The sequence below is a fragment of the Myotis myotis genome, unplaced genomic scaffold (assembly GCF_014108235.1).
Source record: "Myotis myotis isolate mMyoMyo1 unplaced genomic scaffold, mMyoMyo1.p scaffold_m19_p_11, whole genome shotgun sequence".
NCBI lineage: Eukaryota > Metazoa > Chordata > Mammalia > Chiroptera > Vespertilionidae > Myotis > Myotis myotis.
The window spans coordinates 7,317,856-7,339,946 of NW_023416315.1; the positions used below are offsets into that span (position 1 = coordinate 7,317,856).

The 22,091-nt window shown below is 41.0% G+C and overlaps 1 protein-coding gene across 6 annotated transcripts in view; it reads right to left on the reverse strand.

Moving 5' to 3' along the window:
- Positions 1-22,091, reverse strand: part of BBS9 (Bardet-Biedl syndrome 9) — a 323,047-nt gene that overhangs the window by 299,426 nt on the left and 1,530 nt on the right. For all 6 annotated transcript variants that reach the window (XM_036327352.1, XM_036327354.1, XM_036327351.1 and 3 more), the window contains exons 2-5: positions 17,441-17,563; positions 9,828-9,978; positions 6,311-6,375; positions 2,107-2,220 (exon numbers count right to left, since the gene is read on the reverse strand). In XM_036327352.1, the coding sequence (XP_036183245.1) occupies positions 2,107-2,220; positions 6,311-6,375; positions 9,828-9,978; positions 17,441-17,552 (442 nt within the window). In that variant the 5' untranslated portion in view covers positions 17,553-17,563. The remainder of the gene's footprint in view (positions 1-2,106; positions 2,221-6,310; positions 6,376-9,827; positions 9,979-17,440; positions 17,564-22,091) is intronic.

Genomic DNA, 22,091 nt, shown 5'->3' on the forward strand with positions numbered 1-22,091 from the left:
GGCATATGCATATCTTGGAGTGACTTTTATTCCCTTCTTCCTAAATTCTGTACTTGTTACCAATTATACAGTATTTGGGGGTGAGGAACTTTCAAATTGAGAAAGAAAAAAAAACCTCTGACTCAATAACTCCACTCCTACATTCTATCCCAAGGAAATAATCAGAAATGTATACAAAGATTATGTTCAAAGTCAAAGATGTTCATTCCAGAAAACAAAATTAATCTTAATAGCTTCATAATAACCCACTGAATCCATGCATCAAAACTTAGCCATTCTCCTTTATTTCTCATTTTGATCACTTCTAATGTTTATATGTTACAAATAAATGCACAAATGTATATACAAAAGGAAGGAAGGGAAGACAGAAGGAGAGAAGAAATAAATTAATGTATGGCAACTTGATATAACTTTTCCATATTTTGGGTCATTTCCTAACATACATTCCCATAAGTCACATTTCAGATCCAAGAACATTTTCATGGCTCTTAATAGCCAACCTGCCTTATAAGTGTCATATCGTTTCACATGGCCATGAGCAACGTAGGATATTGAGACTATCATCACCTTGCTAACACTGGGCTTTATGCCATGGCTAACTTTTTAAAGTTTTATTGAGATATAATTTATATACCATCCTATTAAAGTACATAATGCAATAGTTTTCAGTGTATTGATAGACTATGCAACCATCACCATAATATAATTTTGGAACATATTCATCATAAAAAAACACACAAACATTAGCAGATTCTCTCCATTCCCTTAATACCCCCCATATAAAGAATGATTACTAATTTACCCCCCCACTATTTAGTCCTGTTTTCTTGTAGATAACACAAAAAGTGTTGCAAACACATGAAATGGAAAAATTCCTTCTGCTACTCAGCTATTTCTGTTTCAAACTGAAATATTCTACTCAACAGGAAAATAAAACATGCCAGAATATCTCCTTGCTTTTTCAGAAGGTACTTTTGAAATGTAAGGCATATGGTATCATATAAATACAAAGTTATCTCTTCTTTTCAAAATAGTAGCAACTCTATTACTTTGGAAGTCCATTATTAAATCCAGCAAAAATGTCACAGAAAATCCGACAATTTATTTTTTATTTAATCAATTTAAAACTTTATTTTATTAACTTGATCTGATAATAAAATTAAATAAAAGATAACATTTAACAAAGAATTGCCTTGATGCTACCAAACACACACACACACACACACACACACAAACACCTTACTTTCATTTATCCAAAGCACTTTTTTCTCATATCATTTTTTGGACTCCAGATATATAAAATTTAGCAATTTGCATTTTGGGGCTTTAATAGGTAAAAAAAAAAAAAAAAACAATTGAAAATGTTAATTAAAAAAGAGGACCTAGGTCTCCCATCATGTCAAACATTTATCTTAAGAACAGAGAAAATCATTTCTAACAGCTAAGGCGGGGATGGGCGCACTTCACTGACGGAAGTTAGCCTCTCATCAAATTTTAGCGTGGAACCTGTGAACCAGGAGGTTACAGTTGGATTGCCGGTTGGGGCACATGCCCAGATTGCGGGCTCCATCCCCAGTGTGGGGCGTGCAGAAGTCAGCTGATGAATGATTCTCTCTCATCACTAATGTTTCTCTCTCTCTCTTTCTCTCTCCCTCTCCCTTCCTCTCTAAAAACAATAAAAATATATTTTTTAAAAAAGAAAAAGGAAATGTCTCTGTAAACCATATAAAAGTGCTGGTTATATGAAAATCCAACACGTTCATGTTTAAAGTTTTCCTTTCTGATTATTTTGCCTGGGTGTTTGAATAGAAAGCTTTTGGTAAAATATGTTTAACTCTCTTTGGGATTCATATCACATAATCGTCCATTTTTACTGCCAAGTATGTCTTTACTTAACATCACAGATAGGTTCTTTAATTTTGAGTGAAATGACGTACAGTAGAACCAATTTTACCAGAGGTTAAATGATATAAACAAGAGTTCTCCTTCTAGGCCTCTCATCAACGTGACAATGAAACCACAGTGCACGCAATGCTGTTATTTGAGGACCTGCTGCATTCTAACCTGGGACTTGCAACAACACATTCACAAATAAATGCAAATTACCTCTTACACCACCGAATGATCCGTAAGTCATATTGCAGGCTGTTCTCTGAAGATTATGTTCATACATCAGTTTGATCTGATACTGGTTCCCATGTTCCACATTACCCAAGGTTCCTAAGGAGAAAAACATTAAAAAATATTAATCATTGCTTTGTATTTGTTTACATTAAAAAATATGACATAAAAAAGTCATCCTCTACACCGATTCCAAGTAATTCAATGTCGGTAAAATCTAAAATGACAAAGCACTGAAACACTGTGTATTGTGAGCCATCAGCATGCAGCTGACACAGACGCCAGCTCAGTTCCAACAGGTTAGTCTCAGCAAGACTACACCATCGTGACATTTTATCCTCCATTTTCACTATGTCTGAGTAAAGTGTAATTATTCAAATGACAACAAAACCCTCCCATTTTCAGGTCTGCAATAAATAAGGTTAACTTCCTTGCACTTAGAAACAATAACAAAATTCCCCACACGTTCAAGCAATTCAATTTTCAGTCCCAACTCTCAAAATAGTACTCAAGCCCTAATGCATCATATTCTAACTGAATGGAGAGGTCTTCTAAAGCTTCCCTCAGCAAGTAAAGAGGACCTGGTGTTTTATTTGAAGTCTGCCAAAAAGAATTTCCGTGAAAATAGGGAGCGCTCAGGAGGCAGCCCATCGCTTTTTTCTCTCTCACACTGATGTTTTTCTTTCCCTCTCACCTCCTCTCTCTCTAAAAATCAATTTTTTTAATCTTAAAAAAAAAAGTAGTAGTGAAACGAGAGAACATTAGGCAATGCATCCTTAGATACCACCTTAAAATAAAAATAGTACCTGAAAATCTAAAATTTCTGGCCATTTTTTTCTAGAGAAGCATCAATGACATAAGATTAAAATCACGTACATAGGTTTTGCCCTTGGATATAATAACTGGATATAATAACTGTATACCTATAATCATAATCCCCACATAGCCAAAATTACTGTAAAGTTTCATCAATTAGCAAGTAAATGGTTACTAAAACATTTATGCTGTTAGCCTTATTTAAACAAGATCTTATTTATTTAAACAAAAAAATCTATTGAAAATCAACGGTTACCTTGACAACCATTTTTGGTGCACTTTCATATAACCACTGAAAAATCTAATGATGTTAAATGAAATAAAAGCCTTCCCACAGTAAGTTAAAAGGTTCGTTGTGTTAAATAACCAAATTAGATTACATAAGCCTGTCAAAAGTAAGGAACCCCATGTTTCTGCCTCTCATGGCTAACATTAAAATTCCACAAAGAGGTCAAATGATTATTAGTAAATGCTTGTTGAGAAGTTCACAATTTGGGGGAAAGACTATCTAAAAGAACAGAATCAGGATGACCTAAGCTCACACATGTGTAACCACTTACTCAGAACTGAAGCCCATCAGAAAGGATTGGAGATGCCCAGGGCTGCTGTTCTTTACGGAGTCTGATAAGACAGGCTGACTTCAGGCAGCAGGAGCCTGCTGGTTCTCTGTATTAAGCATGCGTTTGATGACAAAGCACCACCAAAAAGCCTCTGACTATTAAGGGGTGTTTGGTGTGTCTAGGGACTCTCTAGTTTGCCTCGAATCCATTTTAGCTGCACACAGCGTGTAAAAGAAGACAAAATATAATTGGGAGGGGGCAGCTGGGGGTAAGGATGTCAAGTTCGGCAACACTTCCACCTGCTGACACCAGTGGTTGTACTTAAACTAGAAAATGTTTACGCTTCCCCTGTTACAGTGAAAGCTAGGGGAAAAGTTCAGACAGGAACCTCAAGGAACATTTTCAAGAGAACAAAAACATGAACTTTCCTACCTCACAATTTAAGCCAAGCCAGGAAAAATAGACAAATTGTCAGCCTACGAATATTGTAAGAGGCTGCAGAAATGAGAGAGCAAGAAGGGAAGTGAGGTGTAGGGGCATTAGCAGTGTAGTCTGCACAACTCCCCATCCCCAGAGAACACAGAGCTTGTAAAAGAATACAGCGAATAAAAGAGCGAGAAAAATCACCATTCCGGTGACCCATAACTCCCATTTCCAACACTGTCTTGCAGGAGGATACCATATCCCATGAACAAGCTGTAAGCAAACATGCCAGTTTCTTTCAGTGGCGTTTTTTATAAACATAACACATTTACCATGATTCTATAGTGTACCCCTGAGTGGAATTCAAAAGGCTTCTGTCTTTCTTTTCTTTTTTAATATATTTTTTATTGATTTCAGAAAGAGGAAGGGAGAGGAAGTCAGAAATAGAAACACCAATGATGAGAGAGAATCATTGATCAGCTGCCTCCCACACACCCCCTACTGGGGATCGAGCCTGCAACCTGGGCATGTGCCCTGACCAAGAATTGAACTGTGACCTCCTGGTTCATAGGTCGATGATCAACCCCTGAGCCAAGCCTGCAGAGCAAGGATTCTGTCTTTCTTGGCCACCGTTCAAACAGGACCAGGGAAAGCCAAGAGCCTAACCTAATTTCTACTTTCGAGCATGCGTCCCTCTCCTGCCCTCTTAGAGACCCCCTGGAGCCCCCGGAAGGGACCAATTCTCTAAGAAGTATTCATGGGTGACCGTGGGCAAGACTCCCTCTCCCGTGACCTGTGTAACCCAGTTAATAAAACAGCACTCACAGTTAACAGGCTTAGGATGGAAAACAAAGAACAACGAGATACATACAATAAAGTAGCCTGTATCACACCTTCTCATTTACTCTGCAACCTAAATATGTGCCCTCCACCAGGAGGAGCAACATCTTCTACTGTGAAACCAATGAGAATATTTAACCATGACCAGAAGAGGTACTGAACAGGACCTCTGAGGCAGAGAGAGCAGAAAAGGAAGTGATAGAGGTAACAAAGAAGGAAAAGAAGGAAGGAAGGGAATAACACAAAGAGAGTAAGAGTGAGCCAACACCAACTGCCTCAGCACTATCCGGAAATCAGTGCACTCATTCCTTCAGCAAATATGCCTGCCACCTACCCTACGCCAGTTACCCAGCCTGCCTCAGGGAGCCCACAGACCTTCACCCCAGAAACGGACTGCCCAGGACTACCCAGCCCAGGGACAGGAAAAACAAATTGGTATTCAAACTGAAAGCCAAACACAAAGAAAGCCCAGATCAAGAGAATGTATGGGAGAAATCCAAATCCTAAAACCTAACACTGGCCCCACCTGGTTTGGCTCAGTGGTTAAAGTGTTGGCCCTCAGACTAAAGGGTCAAAACCTCGATTGCAGGCTCAATCCCTGACACCAGTCAGGGCACGTGAGGGAGGCAACCAATCCATGTGTCTCTCTTACATCAATGTTTCTCTCTCTCTCTCTCTCTCTCTCTCTCTCTCTCTCTCTCTCTCTCTTAACCCCCCCCCTCCATTCTCTCTAAAAATCAATGGGAAAAATATCCTCAGGTGAGGATTAACATAAAAAAATAAATAAACAAACAAACAAAAGCTAACGTTTACAGCAAACTCCAAAGGTGAGTATCATTTGAATAAGGAATAGGCCCGCAGACCCTTATCTTTATTGTCCCCATTAAAAACTCCCCAATATTGATATCCATCTAAATAACACTCTCAACTTACACTAAAATTTATCTAATAATGGAAACACACGTTTTTAAGTTACCTTTTATATTTAACAAGGTCCAAAATGCTGAAACTATGCCACTTTTAACTAACATACTTGTACCCACAGAATAGTCGAGATAGAAACCTGCTTAAGCCTCAAATAAGTGCCTTGAGGTCTGGATGAGTGAAGACACCCAAAGGCCAAGAAATTGGAACTGTAAAGAAAAAACACTTGAGGTTCACCAAAGAAAATGTACTTTAAACCACAGTGACTCAGCAGCTAACGAATTTTAACTGCTATTGAATATTTCTTAAAACTCAAGTGTCCCAAGAAACCAGAATTGGCCTGTATTAGTCACAGGCAATCCTGGACACTATTCCTAGGTAGAAGGAGGTTACACGGAACCTCCACTGGAAATGGAAACACCCATGGAAATAGCCGACCTAGGAAATGTAACAGTCCAAGTAGCTGAAACAATCAATGATCGAGGGGAAAGTGCTCATTCAGGAAACCTCAACCCGAATGTGTGTTGTCCTCCACCAAGTCACATTAGAGAATATCTATTCTTTCATAACATCGAAAAGCCCAGTTTTTAATACAAATTCTCCATTAGAAAAAAGAATGTTCTTACCTGAGACAGAGTAGACGCAAAGTTTTCTAGAATGCAACACAGCCAAATGAAGCATTTCAGTGCCTCTGAAAAATGAGGAAAGTTTTAAAAGTGTAAATGTTAGTTTCAGATGGAACCAAAAAATTGTAGAATAATTTTTTAAAGCGATTATAACCACAGACTACCATGAGTAAAGTAAGCAGTTCATAGACGACATTCTAAACCGGAAATAACGGTAACAACAAGCAGCCAGCTTGACAATCCCGGGGCGCGGGGCTGGGCCGCGAGGAGCTGCCTCCAGACTGAAGCTTGGGCGGCTCCCGGGAGAGTCCTGTGGAGGCTCCTTCTGAGCTGCCCCACAACAAGGAGGCCCAGGTCAGGGCCTGGCTCTCCCGCCAACTAACCTGTGACCTTGGCCAAGTCACTTACTCTCTCCCAGCCTGTTTCCCCTTCTGGAAGATAAGAGGTTTCGATTGGATGAAATAAAATCACGTGAAAGCACCTTGTAAAGTATGAAGCACCACAGAACGCTGATTGTGAAGAAACAATAGTAATGACTTTACATAGCATTCATCACGTCCAGCTTTGAAACATCACAGAAGGTATTGGACGTATTTCAGCTTGACCATTGTCACCACTGACCACCCAGCCCCTGTCAAGTGGTTTCAAGAGACAAGGAAGACAGAGTCTAGAAATCCGAAATTCAAAGTCTTCAAGGGTCAGCCAGTGGGTATAAATGAGGGAAGGGCTGTGATCCACTGGAGACTGGGGCCAGACTAAGGGAGGCCACTGCTGCTCAGTTCTGGGCTTGTGGCCAGATCTCCACTTTTTTTTTTTCCAAGAAAAAACAGAATATAGGGCTTTTACTAGTATGTGAAATCTCCAGCTTCATATATATATGGGTTTATTTGAGCCAACTGACATCATATGCTGGGAAGCAAGCTCTCCTCCTGGTTCTCAGATGTTGGCAGGTCTTTTCCATCTCAGACACATCTGCAAGCAGGCCTCCAGTGTCTGACCTGCGCTCTACAGACTGTCCTGAACTACAGGGAAGATCACTGGACTCTGAAGACTGGGGTAGAGTCCTGACTCTCACCTTGATACTTGTGTGATCATGGACCCTTTCAGAGAACTGGGCTCTCATTTGGAAAAGGAGAAGTATGTCCGATAAGACTTGCAAAACATTGTTACAATGAATATATAAATACCCACCGCTTGCTCTACTACCAGGAAATGCAAATATACACAACAACCACATAATCAATATTGCCTTCAGAAGTGTTTTATATGTGCCCTGAACCCCACCCCCCACAAAGCAATCTCCCATCATGCACAGGAAACAATGTCATGAACAGATAGATAGTAGAGTGTGGAGTCAGACCTGGATCTGAATCCCAGCTGGAGGACATAAAGCTCTGGGCTCCAGCTAGGTTCCTTATCCTGAGATTACATCTTAAAAACAAAGAGTAACGAATTTTTACTGCTATTGAATATTTCTTAAAACTCAAGTGTTCTAAGTACCCAGAATTGGCCTGTATTAGTCATAGGCAATCCAGGACACTATTCCTAAGTAGAAGGAGGTTACAAGGAACCTCCACTGGAAATGGAAACACCCATGGAAATAGCCGACCTAGGAAATATAACAGCCCAAACACCTGAAACAATAAATGATCGAGGGGAAAATGCTGATTAGCACAGTATCCACGCAGTAATGTTAGTGATCACACAGATGAAGGCCACACTGAGGACTACTGGACAGCATGACTGTCACAGCGTTTCACTTTCTGAAAAAACAAAAAGGAAAACGTGCTTTTAGCTCCTTACTCTATAGACCCATCGTGTATATGTGCCAGTACACAGTGGGCACCCAATCACCATGAGCTTGTAGATGGAGTAGTATGTCCCAACCAGGTCAGTCACATATCTCCCAGATCCACCCGTCACGGTGCACAGAGCCCGGGCCTATGGCACCCATGAAGCAGCTGCCCGTCAGAATGAAGCACAGCAGGAGGAGAGGCGCAATGGTCAAAAGCAGCTGGGGAGGTTTCTCAGCAGGACTCAGGGCCCTGAATAAATGGAAGCTGGGGCCCATAAACTATGATGAGCAGATGGAGGGAGCCAAAACCCAGAGCTCAGGACACTCCCGATCAAGAAGGCAAAGGGGGGGGGGAGGGGCAAAAAGAAGAGAGGCAGGGGAAACAAGACCACCTCTGCCTTCAGAACTCCTCACAATGGATACTTCCATAAATGATTAAGAAGCAAGGGCTTAAGGAAGAAAAACTGCCATTTGCGAAAACATGGGTGGATCTTGAGAGCACCAAGCTAAGCAAGATAAGTCAGATGGAAAAGGACAAGAACCAGCTGATTTCAGTCATGTGTGGGATACAAAACAGAAAGCAGCAAATGAACAAAAGAGACTCACAGACACAGACAACAGAAAGAAAAGGCGGGTGTGGAGAATGAAGAGAGTAAAGGGAGTCAAATATATGGTGACAGAGGGAGACTAGACTTTGGGTGGTGGGCACACAATGCAATATACAAATGATATATCATAGAACTTATACACTTGAAACCTATAATTATTAACCAATGTCATCCAATAAATTTAATTTTTAAAAAAAGAAATACAGGCTTATTTCAAGAAAATTCATGTATGACAATAAGAAAAATCCGCAATATCATCAGTAAATAAAAAGCAGACATATTAAACAAAGTGCAAACTAATAAACGGTTTTCTAAAATAAATTAGATTTAAAAGCATAAAGTACTTTGAAACAAAGCTCTTATAAGGGGAGACTTAACTTTATGGGTTGATGTGGCTTCTTTTAAGAAACTAAGGACTGCCCTGGCTGGTTTGGCTCAGTGGATAGAGCGTCAGCCAGTGGACTGAAAGGTCCTAGGTTCAATTTCAGTCAAGGGCACATGTCCGGGTTGCAGGCTCAATCCCCAGTGGGGGGCGTGCAGGAGGCAGCCGATCAATGATTCTCATCATTGATGTTTCTATCTCTCTCTCCCTCTCCCTTCCTCTCTGAAATCAATAAAAATATATTTATTTTTTAAAAAAAGTAAAGAAACTGAGGACCAACCTCTCTACCCCAAACAAGTAATTCATTTTAAAGCTCCAAAGTTATATGCCAAGTAGCATACCTGCTACTTTGTCTAATTATTTGAAGAGACATTTATATAACCTGGACATTTAGTGTTTTAAGTGAATACGTTCTATTTCTTTATTTGGTTATTTTCAAAAGCTTAAGTTTCAAAAGCTTAAGTTCCCTTAAGTTTCTGATACATCAGGGGTCTTAGGTCTGTTATTATAAAAAAATTTTTTAAAAAGTCCTAAATGATTTGATCTTAAATGTACAGGCTTCCATGTTAAAAAGTGTTCAGTACATGAGGAGCACCTAGGTGACAATATTCAGAAAACATATTCAATTCATGAATAGTCTTTTTTTCTTTGAAGAATTCACAAATGTGACACAGTGAGGGATTGATACACTCCACGTCAAATAAAATCCCAGAATTTGTAGGCCGTACTTACGAAACAAACTTTCCTACTTCCACTTGTAGTATTGGATCTCGTAGCTGAACTTCTAGAAGCAAATCTTCAGCTTGAGCCCCATCTCCTGTTTTTACAGGATGGGGGTTAAAGATTCGTAGGTATCCCATAAAGCTACCCACAATTATTTTATCTGTAGAGAAATTTGAAAAAAAGAATTAGGAAGAAACAAACAGTGACAAAATTTGGAAATAAACTTTCTAATGGTATGACTCTTTTATGTTGTCAAATAATAGGGGAAGCATAGCTTTAACAAAGAGCTGAGCAGGAGGCAGGATTGATCTTTTTTTCTTTATTTTTCTTTATTGATTTCAGAGTGGAAGGGAGAGGGAGAGAGGGAAATAGAGACATCAATGATGAGAGAGGATCATTCATCGGCTGCCTCCTGCACGCCGAACACTGGGGATTGAGCCCGCAACCCAGGCATATGCCCTGACTGGGAATCAAACCATGACCTCCTTGCTCATAGGTCGATGCTCAACCACGGAGCCATACTGGCTGGGCAGGGTTGATCATCTTTGAGGAATAGGCCTTCCCAGGTCCTATCACTGAGAGGGCAGGGCCCAGGTTTTCCTTAGAAACAATTTAGGAGAACCAAGATGGCGGCATAGGTTAACGCCGGAGTTTGCTGCTTTGAACAACTACTTCAAAAGTGAAACCAAAAAACGGAAGGGACATCACCCAGAACCACAGGAACGCCGGCTGAGTGGAAGTCCTACAACTAGCAGGAAAGAGAAACGCATACGGACACTCAGAGGAGGCACAGTGCTGAAGTCAAATTCTGAGGTGCGGAGTGCGCGGAGCGGGCTGGCGGCGGAGGGCGCGGTTGGCGTTTTCAATCGGGAGGGAGTCGCAGACTCTTGAGCTCCAGATCCGGGCGAGTCTTTAGGGACCCAGACTCAAACGGGAGAAGGGGGACTGTCTGGCTTCGGTCAGAGCGAGTGCAGCTTTCTCTCTGAGCTTTGCAGCGGGTGCTGGGACTCAGAGAGGCAGAGCCCCTGGGGACAGGACTGAGAGCCGCCATAACTGCTCTCTCCAGCCCACCCTGTTGATCCTGTGCGACCCGCCCCGCCCAAGCCCTGCACTGAGGCTTTTGCCGGATAGCCTCAGGCAAAGGCTAGATTAGCACCTCCCTAGAGGACAGAAGTTCTCTCACTGCTGACACAGCTGATTCTCATAGCCACTTGGCCTGGAGGTCAAACCCTCCCTGGAATTAGCTACAACAATCAAGATTTAACTATAAGACTGCAAACAAAGACCACTAGGGGGTGCACCAAGGAAGCATAACAAAATGCGGAGACAAAGAAACAGGACAAAATTGTCAATGGAAGATATAGAGTTCAGAACCACACTTTTAAGGTCTCTCAAGAACTGTTTAGAAGCCGCCGATAAACTTAATGAGATCTACAAGAAAACTAATGAGACCCTCGATCTTATATTGGGGAACCAACTAGAAATTAAGCATACACGGACTGAAATAACGAATATTATACAGACTCCCGACAGCAGACCAGAGGAGCGCAAGAATCAAGTCAATGATTTGAAATGCGAGGAAGCAAAAAACACCCAACCGGAAAAGCAAAACGAAAAAAGAATCCAAAAATGCGAGGATAGTGTAAGGAGCCTCTGGAACAGCTTCAAGCGTACCAACATCAGAATTATAGGGGTGCCAGAAGATGAGAGAGAGCAAGATATTGAAAACCTATTTGAAGAAATAATGACAGAAAACTTCCCCCACCTGGTGAAAGAAATGGACTTACAGGTCCAAGAAGCGCGGAGAACCTCAAACAAAAGGAATCCAAAGAGGACCACACCAAGGCACATCATAATTAAAATGCCAAGAGCAAAAGATAAAGAGAGAATCTTAAAAACAGCAAGAGAAAGAAACTCAGTTACCTACAAGGGAATACCCATACGACTGTCAGCTGATTTCTCAACAGAAACTTTGCAGGCCAGAAGGGAGTGGCAAGAAATATTCAAAGTGATGAGTACCAAGAACCTACAACCAAGACTACTTTATCCAGCAAAGCTATCATTCAGAATTGAAGGTCAGATAAAGAGCTTCACAGATAAGGAAATGCTAAAGGAGTTCATCACCACCAAACCAGGATTCTATGAAATGCTGAAAGGTATCCTTTAAGAAGAGGAAGAGGAAGAAAAAGGTAAAGATACAAATTATGAACAACAAACATGCATCTATCAACAAGTGAATCTAAGAATCAAGTGAATAAATAATCTAATGAGCAGAATGAACTGTTGATTATAATAGAATCAGGGACATAGAAAGGGAATGGACTGACTATTCCTGGGGGGGAAAGGGGTGTGGGAGATGCGGGAAGAGACTGGACAAAAATCGTGCACCTATGGATGAGGACAGTGGGTGGGGAGTGAGGGCGGAGGGTGGGGCGGGAACTGGGAGGAGGGGAGTTATGGGGGGAAAAAAAAGAGGAACAAATGTAATAATCTGAACAATAAAGATTTAATTTAAAAAAATAAAAAATAAAACATAAATAAATAAATAAATAAATAAATAAAAATAAAAAATAAAAAAGAAGAAACAATTTAGTAGGCGCTCACTACACTTCAGTGCCTCACACTCTTCCTGGGCAATGTAATTTTCTCCTTTCACCTTGTCCCCCAGGTTCTACTCTTCATTATAGGCAAGAAAAATAAAATGAAGGAAAATGTAAGGGGACAATACTTACATACACCGAATGAAAAAATCATTCTTTTTAAGAGGTCAATGACTAAGAGATTTGAAGATGGCAGCATAGGTAAACGTCTGTACTCACCGCCTCCCACAACCACATCAAAACTACAACTAAAATACAGAACAACCATCATCCAGAACCACTGGAAAGCTGGCTGAATGGAAGTCCTATAACTAGAGAAGTAAAGAAGAAAACACAATGAGACTGGTAGGAGGTGAGGAGGCATGGAACGGGCTGGGCTGGCACCCACCTGTGCCACTTTTTTAATCAAGAGGGAGATCGTCTCTGTGGAGGCCACCTGGGGGAGAAAGGGGTCCCAGCCTCACACCAGACCCCCAGCCCAGGGTCCCAGAGCTGGGAAGAGAAGTCCCTACAGGCAGGAAGAACTATGGGCTGTAAAAACCAGTGGGGATTGGGGCTTAGTGACACAGAGGCTACTGGAGACCCACCTGTTCTTAAAAGGCAGGCACCACAAACTGAACTTACAAAGTCCCATTTCATCTGAACTCCAGTACCAGGACAAGGCTCTGGGGGACACAGACACATACGAGGAGGAACTGGATTGTCTGGCATCAGGGCTGGAACTCCGGGGTGGCTTTCTCTCAGATAGAGGTGCTTCCAGGGATCATTGTTCCTGTGCTGGGACTTCCCCCGTCAGGTGGCGGGGCTGACTGGCAGCCATTTCTGCTTGCTTCACCCTGGTGATTCCCTAAGACCCTGCCTCATCCAATTTACAACCCTACCCAAGCTGTGTGCAGCAGCTTTTGTGCATGAATAGCCTGTCCTTGCTCAGGCTAAAATCTCTCAAATAAGCTGAAGCTGGGTCAGGGAGCCCAAACCTATCAATAAAAGGCCCAAGACCTGGCACCAGCACCAGCCTGCCTTGCTTCATAGCTGGGCCTCATCTGGGCACTTCCAAACCCAATACAAAGAGAAGCAATCTGCATATCTCTCTGTAGCTCCTACTGGGTGGCCCCAGGCAGTGGCTGACTTTGTACCTCCCTGAAGACCCAAGAGCCAGTGTACAGTGTCAGACAATACCAGGTTACAATTCTATACATCCATAAGCAACACACTCAAGGGGCAGACTCAGTGAGCACCAAAGCCCCACTGAAGCAAGTCCTGCTCCATAGAGGTGTCTCCTGCATAGCAGCTCCCCTGCTGTAGTTGCAGCTGGTCCTCACAGCCAATTGGCCTGGAGGTCAATTCCTCCCAGTAACACCAACAGCAATCAAATCTCATCTACAACAAGACTGTGCTCACAGCCCACAAAGGGGTGAACCTAGAGCTCCCAGCTCAGGTGACTGGGAAGGCTGAGCCACTGGGCTCTATATGACACCTGCTACACAAGGCCAATCTACCAACTCAAGGAGACATAGCAGCCCTACCCAATACTAGTACATAGAAACAAATACAGGGAAGCAGACAAAAAGCAGAGACAAAGAAACATGTTACAAGTGAAAGAAATGGAAGAAAGCAAATTACTGGATATAGAGTTCAAAATCACAGTAATAAGATTACTCAAGAATCTTCTAGAAATCTCCAAAAAATGAAAAAGGACCAGTCAGAAATTAAGTATACAATGACTGAAATAAAGAATAATATACAAGGACTCAACAGTACAATAGAGGTTTCTGAGAATCAAATCAATGATTTGAAATATGAGGAAGCAAAACACACCCAACCAGAAGAGCAAAAAGTAAAAAGAATCAAAAAATATTAAGATAGTGTAAGGAGCCTCTGGGAAAACTTCAAGCATACCAACATTCACATTATGGGGGTGCCAGAAGAAGAGAGAGAGTGAGATATTAGAAACCTATTTGAAGAAATAATTACAAAAAACTTTCCCTACCTGGTGAAAGAAATAGACTTACAAGTCCAGGAAGTACACAGAGTACCAAACAAGAGGAACTCAAAGAGGACCACACCAAGACACATCATAATTAAAATGCCAAGGGCTAAAAACAAAGAGGGAATCTTAAAAGCAACAAGAGAAAAGCAGTTAGTTACCTACAAAAGAATGCCCATATGACTGTCAGATGATTTCTCAACGGAAACTATGCAGGTCAGAAGGGAATGGCAAGAAATATTCAAAGTGATGAATAGCAAGAACCTACAACCAAGATTACTCTACCCAGCAAAGCTATCATTTAGAATTGAAGGTCAGATAAACGGATTCCCAGACAAGAAAAAGCTAAAGGAGTTCATCACCACCAAACCAGTATTATATGAAATGTTGAAGGGTATTTGTATTCTTTAAGAAGAAGAAGAAGAAAAAGATCAAAAACATTAACAACAAAATGGCAACAAATACACACCTATCAACAACTGAATCTAAAAATTAAAATAAATGAATAAGAAATCTAATGAACATAATAAACTGATGAATAAAATAGAATCAGAGGCACAGAAATGGAACAGACTGACAATTCTCAGAGTGAAGAGGGTTGGGGAGGCAGGAAGAGATTAAACAAAGATCTTATATGCATATATGCATTACCTATGGACACAAACAATAGGGTGGCAAAGGTCTGGGGTGAGGCGGGAACTGGATGGAGGAGGTAATGGGGGTGGAAAAAGAGGGACATCAGTAATAATCTCAACAATAAAGATTTTGAAAAAAAGAGGTCAATGACTATCCAGATTACAAAAAAAAAAAAAGCTCATGACTATAAATCATCAAAACCAAATACAAATCTTAAAATAGCAATGATATAGAACTAAAATGTTTTAAAGACCACTTTAAAAATATGAAGATGCAAAGAGGAGCAAATAATCTACACTAATAAAAGAGAAACATGCAAATTGGTGTCACTCCGCTACGCACACCAGCCAATCAGAGTGAGTATGCAAATTAACCCAACATGGCAATTAATTTGCATACACAGGAGCGGAGTAAAGACTGAAGACAGCATAGAAGGAAACCAAGCCCTGCAGAAGGGAGCAAAGCAGCGGAGAAGGGAGGGAGCTGAGGCAGCAGAGATGAGAGCAGAGCCGAGGCAGTGGACACGGGAGGGAACAAGGCAGTGGAGAAGGGAGCCCTTCTCTGTTTCACTCCGGCCACAGGAAGCCCTATTCTTGCAGGAATCTTCCTGCAACGGGCCTCTAGTATAAGAATAAAATAGAATGTTTTTCTAGTATTATGAAAATGAAAGCAATGATTTAACAATTATTTTCTACCATCACATCGAGCTTGCATAATTTCTCCATTCTTGTATTATTGGCTTTCATATTCAATTTAAAAAGAATGTAATTTGCTTTCCATGCCAACAGTGCTCTAGCAAACATGATAAATGTTCCTTAAACATGCTGGACTTTCCTTTTCTTTTTTTTAAGATATTTCATTGATTTTTAGAGAGTAAGGGAGAGGAAGTGAGAAAAACTTCAATCAATCGGCTACCTCCTGCACGCCCCTGACTGAGGATGGAGCCTGCAACTGGGTCATGTGCCCTGACCACAATCAACCAGCAACCTTTCAGTTTGTTGGATGACACTGAACCAACTGAGCCACACTGGCCAGGGCAAATCCACTGGACTTTCTATAAGAATGTGGCAAGTATCAACCCCACAAAGTAACACAGTACAAGAAGGGCAAGGATTCTCTGTATGGGCAGGGACAGTGGCATTGTGACAGGAAGCAGACTGGTTGTGGGAGGCAGACTAGGTGGATTTTCTGCAAAAAGGCTAAAACTACAAAGAAGATTGTGCCGAGGCTTGAATGTGTTGAGCCCAACTGCAGATCTAAGAGAATGCTGGCTATTAAGAGATGCAAGCATTTCTAACTGGGAGGAGATAAGAGAAAGGGCCCTGGCCACCTGGTAGATCAGTTGGTTAAAGCATCATCCTGATATGCCAAGGTTATGGTCCAATCACTAGTCGGGGCACACACAAGGAGCAACCAATGAATGCATGAATAAATGGAACACAAATCAATGCCTCTCTCTCTCTTTCTCTCTCTCTCTCTCTCTCTCTCTCTCTCTCTCTCAATAAAAAATAAAATAATTAAAAAGAAGAGAAAGGGCCAAGTGATCCAGTTCTAAGCTTCATATTTTGTTTTATTATGTGACAACCAATACTTGAGGATAAAAAAATGTAATAAAAATAACAATTTTTATTTTATTTTCTTTCAAATAATTTCTTAAAAAAGCTTTTTCAAAATTCTAAATATTTTTCCAGTTCTACTAATCTTACAACAAATGGAAACTGCTGGAAGCCAAGAACAACAGTAATTAATACAAATGGGAGAAGTCCCCAGAAGGCTGAATAGGGCTTTGATATTCAGAAGGCTGAATGTATGCATTATTATTACCTGCTGCTGACTCAATGGCCAAAGGCAATCCACCATAACCTGATAATCCTTTTACTGTTTACTAAACATTACCTTTGATATGCCTGTTTGCATTCCTAAAAGGCAATTGTGTATTCTAGTAAATAAAAAGGGGACGGGTGAGGAGATTCAGTGGAGCTTAGTCCCTTGAACTAAGTTCACAGCTGGCTTCCCCCATAATTTCCAAATTTATATTTCTTGTTTTGTGTATTAATTTGCACATCAGCCCTTTCTCCAGGCCTTTGAACCCAGGCCACGTGGGCTGTGGCCTCACAGGAAACAATTTAAATGATGTCTTATAGTATTTTTCTGAGTTCCAGCAAATAATAGGACAGAATCAACACAACCAAGAAAACACAAACAACTGGACAGAAATAAGAATTACATTTATCATCCTGCTACCTAAATATCACTAATAAGGAAAACTACCTTCAAAATTAGGGCATAATTACGACAGTTCACAGAAGTCCCATAAAAGTACATATTTTAAAAGGAAGTTGTTTTTATTTCATCTCTGTAACGCTTTGCTCTAAGATGCAGGGTCATAATTTACTTACCTTGTCCATTTCCACTATTATCAACATCAGCCAAACACAAACAGCCTTGATCAAATTCTTCTTTTTTTCCCAGAACAGTAGACCACCAATCACGGGCTTTAAATAAAGACATTTTCGTTCACTCTAAAAAGAAAACATGTGTTTACAGTAAAAATCCACTTCACACCATGAATTATGAATTAATTGCCTCTGAAGGCATAGCAAATTAAACTTGGAAAACTTTGAGAAAAACATTCTTGTATTAACTTTGATTTTTTTGTATTTTGTGGGCACATGTGAAACCACAAATCTAAATGGCCAGAAGCATTAATCAGATATTTTGCAAGGACCTTTGAAAAGAGAGGATAAAAAATTATACATTTATGTTGGGCCTGTTCTCTCTTCTGGAAGATTTTGTAGACAATTGCATGAAGCACCAACAGAAACTACTATTTGGAGGACCAAGGTTAAAATTCTACCATCACTAGTTTGCACATAATTCCTTAGCAAAATATTGAATTTCCCTTCATTTTTATCACAAAAGACTGCAGCATCTCCAGCCACAATGAGTTGCTGAGAAGAGCAAATGAGATCAAATGACTAACACTGGAACTTGTACATTACAGGTCCTCAAAAAGCATTCACTCCCTTTCCCATTCTAACTATATAAAGGCAAAATGGACTCCAGTTCCGGACCAGTCTCTGGGGACCCAGAGTCATACAGGGAGAAACTGGAGTGTCTGGCATTGGTGGGAACTCGAAGGCGGCTTTCTCTCAGAGGTGCTTGCAGCAATAACCATGACACTGAGACGAGGGGCCTCTTAGGGTAGGACTGAGGATCAGCTATTGCTGTTTGCTCCGCCCTGCTGATTCCCTGAGACCCCGCCCCACCCAAGCTGTGCCCAGAGGCTTTTGCATATGAAAGGCCTGGCCCTTTGAAATCTGAAAATTACCTAACAAACTGCAGCTGGGTCAGAGAGACCCAGAACATCCAAAAGAAGGCCCAAGGCCCCATAGCAGCTTGCATTGCTTCACAGCTGGGCCTCATCTGGGCACCTCCAAAACCCAAACAAAGAAGAGGAATCTGCAGATCTCTCCATAGCTCCTTCTGGGTAGCCTCAGGCAGAGGCTAAATTAGCACCTCCTTTGAGATCTACGAGCCAGTGTACCCAGTGGTCAGAGTGGGACCATCCAGATTACAACTCCTCAGATCCATAAGGAACACACTCAGGGGGCAGACTCAGTGAGCACCAAAGCCCCACTGAAACAAGTCTTGCCCCAGAAGGGTGTCTCCAGCACACAAGTTCTCCCACTGTAGACACAGCTGATTCTCACATCCAATTGGCCTGGAGGTCAATTCCTCCCAGTGATACCTACAACAATCAAGGCTTAACTACAACAAGACTGTGCACAAAGCCCACAAAGGGGTGCACCAAGAGTGTCCACCTCAGGTAATTGGGGAGGCTGAGCCACTGAGCCCTATAGGACACCTAGCACAGAAAGCCACTCTATCAACACAGGGAAGCATAAAAAATGCGGAGACAAAGAAACAGGTCACAAATGACAGAAATAGAGGAAAGCAAACTACTGGATATAGAGTTCAAAACCACACTTTTAAGGTTTTTCAAGAATTTTCTAGAAACCGCCGATAAATTTAGTGAGACCCTCAAGAAATCTAGTGAGACCCTCGAGGTTATGAAAAAGGACCAACTAGAAATTAAGCATACACTGACTGAAATAAAGAATAATATACAGAGATCCAACAGCAGACAAGAGGATCCCAAGAATCAAGTCAAAGATTTGAAATACAAAGAAGTAAAAAACACCCAACTGGAAAAGCAAAAAGAAAAAAGAATCCAAAAATGTCAAGATAGTGTAAGGAGCCTCTGGGACAACTTAAGTGTACCAACATCCGAATTATAGGGGTGCCAGAAGAAGAGAGAGAGCAAGATATTGAAAACCTATTTGAAGAAATTATGACAGCAAACTTCCCCTACCTGGTGAAAGAAATAGACTTACAAGTCCAGGAAGCGCAGAGAACCCCAAACAAAAGGAATCCAAAGAGGACCACACCAAGACACATCATAATTAAAATGCCAAGAGCAAAAGAAAAAGAGAGAATCTTAAAAGCAGCAAGCGAAAAAAAGTCAGTTACCTACAAGGGAGTACCCATACGACTGTCAACTGATTTCTCAACAGAAACTTTGCAGGCCAGAAGGGAGTGGCAGGAAATATTCAAAGTGATGAATGCCAAGAACCTACAACCAAGATTACTTTACCCAGCAAAGCTATCATTCATAATTGAAGGTCAGATAGAGAGCTTCACAGATAAGAAAAAGCTAAAGGAGTTCATCACCACCAAACCAGTATTATATGAAATTCTGAAAGGTAGCCTTTAAGAAGAGGAAGAAGAAGAAAAAGGTAAAGATACAAATTATGAACAACAAATACACATCTATCAACAAGTGAATCTAAAAATCAAGTGAATAAATAATCTGATGAACAGAATAAACTAGTGAATATAATAGAATCAGGGGCATAGAAAGAGAGTTGATTGACTATTCTCGGGGGGGGGAAGGGGTGAGGGGGGTGCGGGAAGACACTGAACAAAAATCGTACACCTATGAATGAGGACGGGGGGGGGGGGGGTAAGGGCAGAGGGTGGGGTGGGAACAAGGTGGAGGGGAGCTATGGGGGGAAAAAGAGGAACAACTGTAATAATCTGAACAATAAAGATTTAATTTAAAAAAAATAAAGTAACCACACACACAAAAAAAAAATGTAGATCAATCTGCTTCTTAAAGTAGGATTTCCAGCCCTGGCCGAATAGATTGGTAAGAGTGTCGTCCAGATACGCCAAGATTGTGGGTTCAATCCCCAGACAGGGCACGTTCAAGAATCAACCACGCTAGCTGGTTTGGCTCAGTGGATAGAGCATCAGCCTGCAGACAGAAGGGTCCCGGTTCGATTCAGGTCAAGAGCATATGCCCAGGTTGTGAGCTCGATCCCCAATAGGGGGTGTGCAGGAGGCAGCTAGTCAATGATTCTCATCATTGATGTTTCTATCTCTCTCTCCCTCTCCCTTCCTCTCTGAAATCAGTAAACATATATTTTTTTTAAAAAGCATCAACCAATAAATGCATCTCTCTCTCTCTTCCTCCCCCCTCCCACCCCATTGCTTCCTCTTGCTCTAAAAATAAACAAATAAAAATTGTTTTCTAAAGTAGGCCTTTCACATAGGCTAATTGCAGAAATCAAGGCCCAGTCAGGGCACTTACAAGAATCAACCATGAATGCATAAATAAGTGGAACAATTAATTGATCTTTCTCTCCCTGCCTCTCTCTCCCATCAATACTTTTATTGAGAAAAAAAAAGAAAAGAAAAGAAACCTACCCCAGTGGTCACAATGGTATGTGGTGGAAGTAGCACCTAAAACCAGGCTGTCATCACCTGAACTTGTGCAGCCCTGCCATAAAGACCAAAAAGCTGTACCTCTGTTTATAGTAATTCTAATTCCTGCAAGTTCAGACTACAGGAAAGCATTTCATACATTTCATTAAGTTGTTAAAGAATGATTAGAAAACAATAATTTGAAGGTTTTAACAGATGCATACCTATAAATATCCACAAAAGATTGATTTCTTTGGCCTTATTAGAATAATAAACAGAAGATAATCTCTTTATCACTTAAGCTCTAGAAATTCTCTTCCATACTTATCACTTGACACTTTTTTGTTTTTAATACCTACTTAAGTATATATTATCTTCCAAACCAAGTTTACTCAATTTGTGCTGTCATTTAAGATATGTATGTTTTAACAGTTCATTGGCCTACCCCTACACTAAGGAAGGGTCGGTACAAAAATGGCTGTGGTGATGATAACCCCAAGAATCCTATGGAAGGAAAGTGTGGTCAGGAAGGCACATGTGGTCAGGAAGGCAGATTCTGCAATTATGAGGCTAAGACCCTGACACTGTTGTTCATATTTGAACCTTTGCTTTCTCCAGGTCATGCTAGTGCCCCTTAAATTCTGCAAAATAGGAATCAGGTCTTCCAGTCCAAAAAAGATGACTACTGCACACAGAGGTAGAAGGGGGAATTTTGCTTTTAAAGATAATATGATAAGGGCTTTTCCAATAAAAGACACACAAGGCAAAGAGCACAGGAGAGGGAGTCTTGGGTTCCCTTTCTGACCCCACACTCCAGCAATGTGACCTTAGACAAGTCCCTTGCCCTCCAGTCTCCCAACTGTTCCAGCGGGTGGGGGTATAAAATGGCTTAACACATGAAACTGCTTAGCCCAATACCCAATCCATAGGACACACTCAATAAATGTCAGATAAATGTCAGTAGCTACCTAGAAGAAGTAATGGTGGTGGTGGAGGTGGAGTGTCTTCTGAGCAAGACAAAATTACAAATGCCAATCTGACCCTCTGGACTGAAGTTTAAATGGGACATTCAAAAGACCAACAGTAATCATTCATAGAAATATTGATAATCCACAGAGTTGTCTTATAACTTCATATGTTTCAATACTTTTTGAGAAACATTTGAAAGTCATAATTCTACAGAATAAGGCTTGCTTTCATACATCAAAAGGTGTAACATTTTTTAAATTACAATATACTATTGATATTGGCTTTTTTTCCCCTTCAGATAATGTTTCTATC